Source organism: Phaseolus vulgaris, chromosome 8, assembly GCF_051622355.1.
Source record: "Phaseolus vulgaris cultivar YP4 chromosome 8, ASM5162235v1, whole genome shotgun sequence".
NCBI classification, from domain to species: Eukaryota; Viridiplantae; Streptophyta; class Magnoliopsida; order Fabales; family Fabaceae; genus Phaseolus; species Phaseolus vulgaris.
The window spans coordinates 50,130,298-50,143,716 of record NC_143505.1 but is presented as its reverse complement, the minus strand read 5'-3'; the positions used below and the strand labels follow the sequence as shown (position 1 = coordinate 50,143,716).

The 13,419-nt window shown below is 34.5% G+C and overlaps 1 protein-coding gene across 1 annotated transcript; it reads left to right on the top strand.

Moving 5' to 3' along the window:
- The first annotated feature begins 8,389 nt into the window (after window positions 1-8,389).
- LOC137823426 (transport inhibitor response 1-like protein) lies at window positions 8,390-11,735 on the top strand. The gene is made up of 3 exons (XM_068628552.2): window positions 8,390-9,480; window positions 9,611-10,121; window positions 10,228-11,735. Exons 1-3 carry the CDS (start codon window positions 8,867-8,869, stop codon window positions 10,987-10,989), a joined length of 1,887 nt encoding a protein of 628 aa, XP_068484653.1. The 5' UTR covers window positions 8,390-8,866; the 3' UTR covers window positions 10,990-11,735.
- The last annotated feature ends 1,684 nt before the right edge of the window (window positions 11,736-13,419 follow it).

Below are 13,419 nucleotides of genomic sequence, written 5' to 3'. Positions count from 1 at the left end.
TTTTTTTAGTGTTTTAAAGAAATTTTAAAAAATCTGGAAAAACGAAATTATGCTTTGAAATATTTTTTTTTACACTTTGGAATTTGTATTTCTTTTTAATAAAACTTAAAAAAAGTTTTAATTTTTAAAATTGATTCATTTTGATAATTAATAAAAAAAAATGCGTCATTTTACTAAAAACCAAAACATGTTACAGGCCAACGTACTAAAAAAGACCTTATAACTACACTATTATATAAACATATAATGAAATATTTTTGGATTATAAATTTTATTTTAGAATCTGAAAAAAAGTTAAATTGATGATTTTGGTGTTTATAATTTTTTTATCTACTTATACTTTTTTTACAATCCCCATTAGGTTTTAGAAATTTGTTTTCTAGAGAACTAAAAATTTATAGAAAAAAAATTAACCCAAAAAACTTTTAAAAATTATACAGATGTAAATACTAAATTAAAGAAAATAACTATAAAATGAATCATAATAAAATCATGTGATAGAAACAAAATCAAGTTATCTAAATTAAAGCATTTGTAAGAATAATAAGCAAGTAAGCTAATTTAAAGCATTTTCGTGGCATAATTAAGAGAGATAACTTCAAAAACACAAGCAAATTCCAATTTCTTTTCTAAAGTAAACTCATTTATTTGATTGATGAATATTGAATAGTGAGATTGCATTATTGACATGATGTTCACATTTATTTGATTGATTACTAATCTAAAGAGGACAAACACTAATGAGACTTTCACCAATGAGTTGGAATCAATCACATATGACATTACTTAACTAAAAACCCCTTATTTGTGGCTTTCTCACATATGTTCTTTAACTTGTCTTTTTATCCAATGTAAAATATTACATTCACAATACTCAAATACTTGTGCCTAGTTTGTTTTTTTTTTTAAAAAAATACATATAATAAAAACAAAAAACAAATAAGTCAAGAAAATACAATACATAAGAAATAAAATTATTTTTTAGAAATGTTATAATTGAATTGATTTGATAGGAGATAAATTATTTAGATAATAATATAATACTCATTTTATCTTTCACTTTACATAACACGAGCAAAACATACAGGAGTTAAATAGTATTTTTTTTTAAATATCCATTGTCTCACAAAAAAAAAAAAAAATCTCGTCATCTCCACTCCATTTTCATCCATCATCACACCAAACAGGACCTTAGTTCTTAATCACTTATTTCCATTAATAACTATAAAGATTTCATTATTAAAACAGCAAAATTACCAATAAAAAATCAAGCAGTAAAATATTGACTCTCTAAAATATTAATCTTGAATTATATAAGACTTCATTTTCCTTTCCTTTTTTTTAAATTCTAATTTCGAATCTTTTGTCTCTTCTTTTGAATATTTTTTTTTATGTAGATAATTTATGGTTAGTTTTCTTTTTTTGTGGTTGAGTTTTTTTAAAGAATTTTAATAAAATGATATTCTTTGAATTTAGTGTTTATTTGAGACGAACTATTTTTGTCAGTATTTAATATTATGTTTCTGTTTTTAGATAAATATTTGTACTTTTCGGTAACCCTCTTCTATTTTATCTACTATTTCTAATGTTAATTTGTTTTTATCGTAATCATACTTACTTTATATACACACACTCAATTTTCTACACCTTCACAATAGTCAATCATGCTCTAACTCTTCATCATGGGAGCTAAATATAGAGGTTATTAATATCTTTTACGTCTTCCGAGAGAATTTTTCTAATAATATTTTGGTTATTTTTTAAAAAAATTCACTAATATTTAATTTTTGTTTTTCTCCTTAACTTCAAATTTTTCTTCATATATTCAAATCTTTTACACTTGCAACATACAATATTAGGTTTTGTATCACTCTATTTTTGTTGATATTATATTATTTTTTATTGGTCTTTTTCAAGTTGGTTGGTAGTCTTTCACCATTTTGTTTTTTATATATTTCTTTCCGTTTTATGACAGGAGGGTTTTGTTTTTTTAGCACAAAAGTTTCCCAATTCTGTAATTTCTTGAACTTGACTTTATTTACTCTAATTTCCCATTTTAAAATTATTGCATAAAGAGACTTGTATACCTTTAACTATTGAAAGTATCTTTTCACAAGTTATTTTTTTATTAAGGTATATCCATTTTGTAATTTTTCTCCAATCTTTTTGGGAAAGATTGATGGTCTGCTATGAATTTTTCTTTTCAAATAGTTCTTTACAATCCTTATAAGTAATAACTATTTGCATGAAATTGTTATTATATAATCTAAAATATCTTAGGAACATATAAGATTATAATAATCAAATTTAAAAATTAAAAATAATTAATTACTATATTAATTGAATTAAATATTAATTGAATTAAATATTAATTTAGAGATTAAAAAATTATTGATATATAAAGTAGTTTTTATTATTAATAAAAATTTATAAAGTAGTTTCTAAATTGGTATCTAAACTATTAACTACTAATATTTTAGATTCTAAATTAATCTCTAAAAGACTAATAGAGACTAATTTTTTAAATACTTTATATAAAATATATTTTTTATATAAAATTTAAATTTTTTAGTAATTAGGATGGTGGTTTAGTTGGGTATATAAAAAATAAATTTGGATATTATTGTAAATTTTTTTTCTCATGACTACTTCTCTTTGAAATTAAACTTTAATTTTATAATTTGATTCTATAATACAATTATTAGTTTGTTTATGGTTATATGGGACATAGATAAGAAAGAATTCAGGTTCCATATTTATAGTAAATTTTTTCATGATTGCTTTTCTTTGAAATTAAACTTTGATTATGTAATTTGATACTCAAAATTGTGATGGTTAGGTTGTTCACGAATTATATGAGATATGAATACGAAATGATAAGTCAGCAAACTTATACATTTTAGTAATCCTTTATTTTTTTTAATTTTTTTAATGAATTAAATAGTTATTTGATGTTGCTTTAGCTATATAACATATTATGAATTTTAAAATAAAATATTTAAAATTATCTTAAGACATTATATTAAAAAAATATTGTATTATAAATTTGAAATATTACATTTATCTTTAATAGTTATTTTTCTATTTTATTTATTGTTTTGAAGAGAGAAATTAACACTTCTTTATTTTCAACATTAAAGGATTTACAATTTTTCCTATTTCTCCTTGTTTTCCCTTTCTTCTCCTCCTATTTGATTACATTTATTTTTAAGTTATCTAAAGCAATTTCACTCAAATAAAATAAAGTGTGAAATTATTTTCTTGAACTAATTATAACAATTTCTACTATTTAGGTCGAATGATCGAAAGGATGAAAAAATGACAACAAGACTGAAAACAAAGCAAAAATGAATAAATAATTAAATAGTAAAATACTCTAGAAAAGTCCATTAAATAGGCTCAAATACGTGTAGTATGTTTAATAAATATAAGGTACGAAGAGTAAAAGCCCAATTGGATCTAATACCCAATAAGAGAGTATTATAAATAGGTGATCAACCGAAGATGTAAGTAGAGTGAATTTTATCTGATAATTAACTAAATCGATTCTGACTTTATCATCGAACCCCATTGCAGGTACACACACCCGTTCGAGAGCTGACCTTGAACCCAGAAGCCGAGAGTTCAAGTTAACCCAGTCCAACAAGTGAGAAACCACAACCTACATTCAAGCCTAAGCCTAAACCAGTAAACAATATAGCCGAAAGCCCAAACCCAAATTAGAAGACCGTGAAGTCGAGAAGTCCAGTGGAGAAGAAAGAGTTATTTGTGTTCCAAGGCCCTATAAGAACATTTTGGCGCTCAACATGGAGTCGAGAAGTAATTTATGTTGAATCAAGTGTGTTCAAGCTTTGAAGAATCCAAATCTTTTGGAGTTTGATGGAAGGATGGATGTGCTTGTTGTTGCTGAGGTGTATTAGAATAGGATCTGAGATAGATTATTTGTGTTAATCCACTCTTGATTGAATCCAAAGCTTAAGCATTCTCAAACCTTTTTAATTGAAAGTGTTTTTCAAACTAAGTAAAAAACAACGTGTTGTTTTGTCGAAACAACCGATTGTTTTATACTTAGGTGTTTTGAGAAAGGTTGAAAATTGTTTTTGATGGTTGACTTGCTGTCAAACCAAAACAACCGATTGATTCGAGCATTCAACCGATTGTTTGTTTTGGGACCATAAAAGAAAACTGTTTTGTGCTTTGACTGAGCTTTAAATGATTTTATAACTGAATACGCTTCAGTTTTAAATGCTTTGACCAGTCTTTGAAAGCAATAAATAGTTTGTTAAGCTTTTGTAACAAACAAAAAAGATAAAATCATAGAAAAACAAATTTGAGTTTTTCACTGATTTTGCTTTTGAAGAGTTGAAAGATTGCTTTGATCAAGAGAGAGTGGAATAGGATTTTCATCTTGTATTGATTTCAGATCATTCTGTAACAAGTGTAATCCTTTTGTACTTTGTGTAAACTCTGTTGTGTAAGGCTGAAAAGTGCTATGTGTTCTTGAGGTTGTCAAGATCAGCATTCTTGGTGGTGTATGTGCTGAGCCAAAGGAAGTGTGTGTTTTGAGGGGATCAAGGTCACTTCTTTGGTGGTGTGTGTAAGTAATCTAGGTTTGATTGCTTAGTGGATTCCCCCAGTGGTTTCTGGGAAGACTAGATGTAGCTCTTGGTTTAAGAGTGAACCAATATAAATTGTGTGCAATCTCTCTATCCCTTGAACTCTTTAATTTCAGTTTATATTGTTAACTGGTATAAACAACCGATTGTTTCTGCGAAACAACTGATTGTTTTTCTGGTGCTGTGCTAAATTACTTTGTGTTTTTGGCAAACTGAATTCGGAATCAAGTTTTCTCAAAGGAATTTCATTCTAGACTAAAAAGTTTGCGAAAACCCGCTTTAAACTATTCACCCCCCTCTAGTTTAAAGCCATACATTCTAACAATTTAACTAAAGAAGGAAGCGTGAGTAGAAGAGGAGATCAACCGAGAGAACAAAGAGATAATCAAAATGGTATGTCGATGACTATGTTGATCAAATTGCAAGAAGAATTTGAAATGCTAAAGAAGAATAATGAAGAGGAGTTCAACATGCTGCGAGTAGAGAATGCATATATGAGGTGAAAAAATAGTTTTAAACACATCGTTTGAAACTGTCCAACCAAGAGCATGTATCCACTAGAGTACATATAATGAAGAAAGTTTTGAAGCTATATGGAGAAAGCTACCATAAACTTATGGCACGTTTACTGAAACATTTGTAAGGAGACATCCTTTTTCCGAAGCCATCATAGAAACTTCGCTACCTGAAAACTGAAGAATTTAACTATGGATAAATATGATGGAAGTACAAATCCTAATGAACATATAGCAGTTTATACAACTCATATAAGTTTGTATACATGGAATGATGTCATTTTGTGTCGAGTATTTCCAAAAACTTTAAAAGGAGCAACTTTAAGTTGGTTTACTCGATTACCACCATTCTCTGTTGATTGCTTTGATACTCTATTTGAAAAGTTTGGAGCTTAGTTTGCTACAAGCCGACCACACATTTGACATCAATTGCTTTGGTAAATATAAGGCAAGAAAAGGGAGAATCGTTGAGGCTATTCATGGAGCACTTTGGAAAGGTGGAACTGAGTATTCGTAATCTAAGTCTGAAGGTTACTATGCATCATATGATTACAACTTTAAGGCCGAGACCATTTTGTTGATAGTCTCTGTAAAAAAACCAGCAACAAATCTTGATGAGTTAAGGCAGCGTGCAACAAAGTTTATGCAGATGGAGGATTTGAGGGAGTTCCAAAATTAAGTAAGGGTGGATGGAGGAGTTGAAAAGAAGCCGAGTGAAAGGGAAGGATTACATCAATATAGAAAGGCAAGAGAAGAACCTCGTGGACAAAAAATTCTACAATATACAACGTTAAGCACCAATAAAACACGAATATTACAAGAAGTAATGGCTACATAGATAATTCCACCACCAAGGAAGCAAGAACGCCAGAAGGAGCTGACAAAGTAAACATTGTCAATACCATAAAAATCATGGCCATCAAACGAAAGAATGTGTAGCTTTAAAAGATCGAATTGAAGAGTTAATTAAAGTTGGGTAGTTGAGACGCTTTGTGAGAGATGGAGCGATAAGGAATAGACAAAGTCTAGAGCCGAGAGGTAGGGGGTATGTTGGTAGAAGAGAAAAATAGTTTGAAAGGATGGATGACAAAAGGGATGACAAGAGGGACGAAAGAAGAGAAGGAAGGGTGGAAAGACGAGATGAAAGAAGTTATCACAGCCTTTAGCGGAGGAGAAACCACGAGCGAAGTTTAGGAAGACCTGTTAAAGATTTTATCAATACCATTTCTGGAGGCTTTGTCGAGGGAGGAGTGTCTTCATCTGTAAGAAAGAGACATTTAAGGAATGTCAGGGCCGTAAATCATGTTTTTTACTGATAAGGATTTTCTAAAATTGATCCTAAACAATCCGATGGTGATAACGGTGGAGATAGCAGAGTATGTTGTAATGAAAACTCTGGTAGATCAAGGAAGTTTTGTTGATATTTTGTTTTGGGAAACTTTTCGCAAGTTGCATATGTAGAAAGAAGATATGATACCATATCGAGAGCAAATAATCGGGTTCTCGGATGAAAGAGTTGATACAAAGGGATATATTGATTTGCAAACAACCTTTAGAAGAAGAAGTGCAACAAAAACATTTAAAATCAGGTATTTAGTGGTGGATGCATGCACTTCATATAATACTTTAAAAATTTTAATCATATTTTGAGTGTTCATATTTAGAATTATTTACCTCTAGTTCGTATTCAAGGGTAAACATTGGGAACTTTATCTCGAAATTAGTAAAATTAATTGGTTACATTGTTTTTTATATCTACATTTTTTAATGTTTTTAATTACATATTTTTTCTTAAACATATTAATTATTCTAGTTTCATACATAAAGAATTTTCCTGGATTAGTAATTTTGTTTTAATAGGATAAGACTCTACTTTAAGAGTTTTTAATTTATAATAAATTATAAGATTGCTAGATTTTTCTTCACTTCTTTTTTATCAAATAACTTATTTTAATTAGTCTTGAACTTAATTATAGTAATTTATATAAAAAGTAATTTTAAACTTAATTCAATCTTATAATCTTATAATATCTAACTTAATTTTATAATATTTCTATGAGATTCCAACATTAATTTTTGATATTATATTAAGAAAATAACTTTAAATTTAATTTAATTTTATAAAATTAACTTAAAAAATAAATTATATATTTATATATATTATAAAATATTTTTTTATGTCCATGTGAGATTTATAACTATTTATGAAAATATATTATAATAAAGATAAACGGTAAAAAAAAAGAATTGAGAAAAGTGGAATTATTTTTATTAAAGAAGAATAATTATATTATGTCCAAATATGGTATTAATAAATGTGTAATTTATTGTGGAAGACAATGGATGGGCATAAAGTTATTTGAAACATAGTTAATGCTGTTGTACATGTCGCGAAATTAAATGTACATATTTGTTTTTCCTTAGCGATTTTCCTCTTAAATACACAAAACTTTATAGATTTAAATATTGTTTAATTCATTCTTACGTACGTTGGTACATACTATATGGTGCCTTTCTTTTTCGTTTGCTTTCTCGCCTCGTCTTTAATTACAGACGATACTGTTATGTTTAAAAAGCACTCTGGAAAAGTATTTAAAGTTAAATCTTTTGGATGGCTTTTTCAGTTCCAATATTTTATGATATACTTCAATCAAATTATTGAGTCTATCATTTATTTAATATGCGCAGCTTTTGGTAGTTTTCTACTTAAACTTGAACGATCTTAAAAAAGATTTTGTAATTTTTGTTGTAATCCGTAAATATTTATTTGGAAGTTATTCAGTGCATGGGTATATTTGGAAGTAAGTTTTGTTGTTGATGAAGAAGAATGGGGAAAATAATTAAAAAAAAATGAAAGAAAGTGATGAGTAGTGCAGCACATATATAAACTTGACTAACGCAACGGAAATTGATGATAATCTTTGAAAGTGGTGGTCCAGTGAATTGTATTCTAAAAGGGGTTTCCGCGGTCTATAATTATATAATGTGACTTGCTAAGACTCAGTTTCTTCAAAATCTGAGTTGGTGTAAAGCATTTTGAGCATATGCAATTATGATTTCTTTTTTATTTTATTTTATCCCTCATCCATTTTATATTCAAACAAAACTACTACATATTCCTACAAATCATGACAACCCTCAAGGACTATACTCATACTCATACCAAACTCAACACCAATACATTTTTGGCCTGTACTAAAGGTTAGTAAGAAGAAAATTGAATTTAAAAAAAAAATGGGAGAAAAAGTAAAAATAATTGGGGGAAAAGCTGAATTGAAATAGCTAAAAACATTAGCAATGGAAAGATAAGAAGAAAAGAAAAAAAAGGAGAGTGAAGATAGAGTGTGTGAAATAATGAAGGAGAAGAGAGAGAGAGAGAGAGAGAGGGGGGATTGGGATATTTGTGATGAAAGAGAGAGGGCATGGAGAATCCCAATGGTAAAGCTCATAGACACAGACAGCAGAGGTTACTGTTGTGACTCACTGGCCCTGTTTTGTGAGGAATTAAACTAAAAAATCCCCACTCTCATTCTCACTCTCACTCTCCCATATCATCACACCTTCCACACTCTCTCCTTCATTCTCTCAATTCCAACTTTCCCTTCTCCCATTCCCACTCTAACCAATCAAACCCCACAAATCCAATACCCTATCAACCAATCAAAGATTCCATCTTTTGAATCCAAACCCACAGTCCCCAGATCAAACAAAAACATCATCCACCCACTCCAACAAATGAGAGAGAACCATCCTTCCACAAACTCCGATGACGACCAGCGATCCTCCCTGCTGGATCTGGCGCGCGCCGAAATCTCCTCCAACTCCAAGACCCGAAACTACGGCGGGTTCCCGGATCCGGGTTCCGGGTCGGGTCCATCGGAGCCTCAGGCTCCGTTCCCGGACCAGGTCCTCGAGAACGTGCTGGAGAACGTGCTCCACTTCCTCTCCTCGCGCCACGACCGCAACGCCGCCTCATTGGTGTGCCGCTCCTGGTACCGCGCGGAGGCCCTCACCCGATCCGAGCTCTTCATCGGGAACTGCTACGCGCTCTCTCCGGCCCGCGCCACCACGCGTTTCACGCGCGTCAAGTCCGTCACCGTCAAGGGCAAGCCGCGCTTCGCGGACTTCGATCTGATGCCCCCCGATTGGGGGGCCAACTTCGCGCCTTGGGCCTCCGCCCTGGCCCAGGCCTACCCCTGGCTCGAGAAGCTCCATCTCAAACGCATGAACGTCTCCGACGCCGACCTCGCCCTCCTCGCCGACTCCTTCTCCACCTTCCGCGAACTCGTCCTCGTCTGCTGCGAGGGCTTCGGCACTCCCGGCCTCGCCAACGTTGCTGCCAAGTGCAGGTACAGATCTCAATCAAGCTTTGTAAAACCCATGAACTCGTTTCGTTTTACTCTGTAGGAAATTTGTCTGTCCAAACGCAGCCTTAGTTGATTGATAATTTTGAGCATTGTTGTGTTGTGTTGCGATTAGACTGCTGAGGGTGCTTGAGCTGGTGGAATCTGTAGTGGAGGCTGAGGACGATGAGGAAATAGATTGGATTTCTTGTTTTCCCGAGAGCCAAACCAACATGGAGTCTCTTGTGTTTGATTGTGTTGAGTGTCCTATTAATTTCGAGGCTTTGGAGAGTTTAGTGGCTAGGTCGCCTCGTTTGAAGAAGCTTCGGTTGAACCAATTTGTTTCCATGGCTCAGCTCCATCGTTTGCTGCTACGAGCCCCGCAGCTTACTCACCTGGGAACAGGCTCCTTCAGTGCTACTGAGCCCGGGGTGGTCGGCGAACTGGAACCGGATTACACGGCAACGTTTGAGGCCTGCAGATCCTTGGTTTGCCTGTCTGGATTCAGGGAGATTTGGGCGGACTACCTTCCCGCGATTTATCCGGTCTGCGCCAATCTTACCTCCTTAAATTTGAGCTATGCCGATGTTAACGCGCATCAGCTGAAGGCAGTTATTCGCCTCTGTCATAAGCTGCAGATATTCTGGGTATGTGTTGTGTTGTGCCATTGTGAGTTTTGTTGTGACTGCATTGTTAAGGATTTGAATCTGAATTTAGATTTGGGCTCATGGTTGTTCGGGTGTTGTTTTGCAGGTACTTGACTCGATATGTGATGAAGGACTTCAGGCAGTGGCTGCTACTTGCAAGGACTTGCGTGAGCTTCGGGTTTTTCCTGTGGATGCAAGTGAGGAGACTGAAGGGCCTGTCTCTGAGGTGGGGTTTGAAGCGATTTCGCAGGGTTGTAGGAAGTTGGAATCGATTCTGTATTTCTGCCAGAGGATGACTAATGCAGCTGTGGTGGCTATGTCCAAGAACTGCCCAGATCTTGTGGTGTTTCGTTTGTGTATTATTGGGCGGTATAGGCCAGATCCTGTGACTCAGGAACCCATGGACGAGGGTTTTGGTGCTATTGTTATGAATTGCAAGAAGCTCACTAGGCTAGCTGTGTCTGGTTTGCTGACTGATCGTGCTTTTGAGTACATTGGGAGGTATGGGAAATTGGTTAGGACACTGTCGGTTGCCTTTGCTGGGGCCACCGACATGGGTCTTAAGTATGTGCTTGAAGGATGCCCTAATTTGCAAAAACTTGAAATCAGGGATAGTCCTTTTGGGGATGGAGCTCTGCGATCTGGTTTGCATAATTACTACAACATGAGATTCCTTTGGATGTCGTCCTGTAGATTGACGCGCCAAGCTTGCCAAGAGATTGCACAAGCATTACCCAACCTGGTCTTGGAAGTCATCAACGAGAACGATGAGGAGAATGCAGGTGATGATATTGAGATATTGTACATGTATCGGTCACTTGATGGGCCGCGGGATGATGCCCCAAGATTTGTTAGCATCCTGCATTAGATTTTGCTTTTTAATTCAAGAAGATTTTAGCTCTTTCCAGTGGTGGCTGGTCGATGAAACAAGATGGAACAGGGAATTTTAAATAAATCTGCCGGAAGATTTCTCTGATATGCATTGCAAACGAAGTTAAGCTTACAATTCCTGTTCGTTGTGTGGGCTGCAGTGGTGGCCGGCCCCAAAGCTGCTATTGGGGAGGGGGATTGGGAAAAATTCTCCATTTGCCCTTGTTTATGTTAGAGGACTGAGGATTGGAAGAGGGAATAGAATAATAGGAAGGGGTAGGGGAGGATGTTCAGAAAGAAGACCTGCAGAATTCAATGTTTGTATCGTCACAGTTTAAGTTTATGTAATTTTTTTCCCTTTATATTCATTTATCATAACGAAAAACTGCCCAAGGAGGGGGAAGTAGAGATTGCTGAAGCTGCTCTGAGAATTGGTTAGTAAGCATTATTTTATTTCCTTGGTCTAATAGATGGTACATTGAGAGCAGATTCAGAAGGATCAAATCAGAGGTTTTGCAGAGGTGATGTTCTCTAACTTATCCATCATATCTTACCAGTAGAGAAGCAAAAAATGTATTCACTTTGTAAGGAACTTAGTCTGTTTATCTGGATTCAAATGATAGTTAGTTGAAGCTTTGGCTGGCCAGAATCCAAACTCCAGACTGTGATATAAACCTATCTCTATCTCCCTATTCTCAAATGTTTTTTTTATTTTAATTTTATGTTCACGGATGTGTTGCTGTAGCACCTGACTTTTGAATTTATTGTGTTTGTTAGCAAATTGTGAGATGGTTAATAAATGCCAGAATATGCATGGACCATCCTGTGTCTATATCTTTCGTTTTCTGAATGTGGAATGATCGATAGTGAGACCTATTGATTGTGTGGAAAGTGTTATTCAAGTACACGTTGCAGGACCCCCTTTCTTCTCGTGGGGTTCCATTTGCACGCCGTGAGGATCCATTTCTTTTAACAGAAAAAAGAATAGAGGGAGGGTTTGTTTGATGGTCCTGAACTTCCATCAGAACTATGTGACGGGCTCTTTCCATCACTTAGTTACCTTGCCTCACAGAAGCCTTCTGAATTCTCATGCCTATTACTGTATGTGGAGAGACTGAAGCATTATTAGCTAGAGTCTGAATAATTTCCTTGTGGTTGGAATATAGATATTATAATAGGGTGATGTATGTATGTGAATAAAATTATATGGGTTCAACAGGGTGTGAGGGGGACCAATAATTTGATGAATGGTCTCCCCTCCAGCGTTTGCGTTATAAAGCGGCCAAGTCCACTAACGGACTATCTCTTCTCTCTCTCATTATTAGGTGAGAAATCCATCTCCCTCTCTTGTTGGTATTCAATCTGGCATGAGGCAGAGTGGTAAAAGTAAACATAACATCAAAGTGGGATCTGACTATGCAACTAAGTGATGTGAAGCAAACCTTTGGCTCTCTTCTTTTTTTCTATCCATTTGCCACTGCAGCTAGTGGAGTGAACGCAATGGTCTCTCCTTGCCACTGGCCCCCTTTCAATTGGCTATTTTCCGTTCTCTTTCCTTGTCCCTGACTCATTGCTTTGGTGAGAGGATAAGAGGGTTGTGCAGGGAACACTGAACGGAAACAAATAAACGGTCACTCCCTTCTCATAACATGGCTTTGGCTTATCCATATTATTGCTCATGGTGGGAATAGCCCCCTGGATGGTCATTACCATACAATAGCTGTCTTTGCCTTTTAACCATATCCTTTTTCTGTTTGCCTTTCGTTCTTCTTTACAAGTAGCCATCACTGTCCCCTAGAAGAAAAGAAAAACAAAATAAGAGAAAACAAATTGATAATGACCTTCCACAAGGAGATTGATTCCCCTCCACTGTCACACTAGTTTCAATTATAGCCGTCGGATACGTTGGAATGACCACTGTGATGGTCCTATCTTACCTACTGGCCACCCCTCAGATCAACTCCATCGCTTTTTAAAATAATTTTTCATCAAATTGCATGGTCGTGAATAAACAAGTATCAACAACACACATCCCGAACCCGATCAGGTTGTCACATGCATTATACTGTTTACTAAGCACACATACGCTCTGATAATAACTTACAATAATTATATTGAGTTGCAGTTCTAAAAAGTTGATTCTTTGGGCTGGTTGGTGAAGACCAATCTAGGGTCTGGCCCACCCACCTGATTTTTTGGTTGTGTGGGCCACGTGTACGGTTTTGGGGTTTGGATACATTAATGCCTTTGTGCACATTAAGATATTAGATAATCATGCATTTATCAATAATGATATCGAGGTTGATAAAAATAATGGTGGAGAGCCAGAATGCAGAATCTAACATACAAAACAACAAACAAGGAAGCCAACAACTAGTTGGTAGTGGCAGTGGGTGGTGTTGGTGCCTTGGTGGGGGAAGGAAAAATT

Excerpts from the sequence above, each read along its gene's own strand:
- LOC137823426 (XM_068628552.2), top strand. The coding sequence starts at position 8,867 with ATGAGAGAGAACCATCCTTCCACAAACTCCGATGACGACCAGCGATCC. Across the intron at positions 9,481-9,610 it reads AACGTTGCTGCCAAGTGCAG|ACTGCTGAGGGTGCTTGAGC; the intron begins GTACAGATCTCA and ends TGTTGCGATTAG. Across the intron at positions 10,122-10,227 it reads ATAAGCTGCAGATATTCTGG|GTACTTGACTCGATATGTGA; the intron begins GTATGTGTTGTG and ends GTTGTTTTGCAG.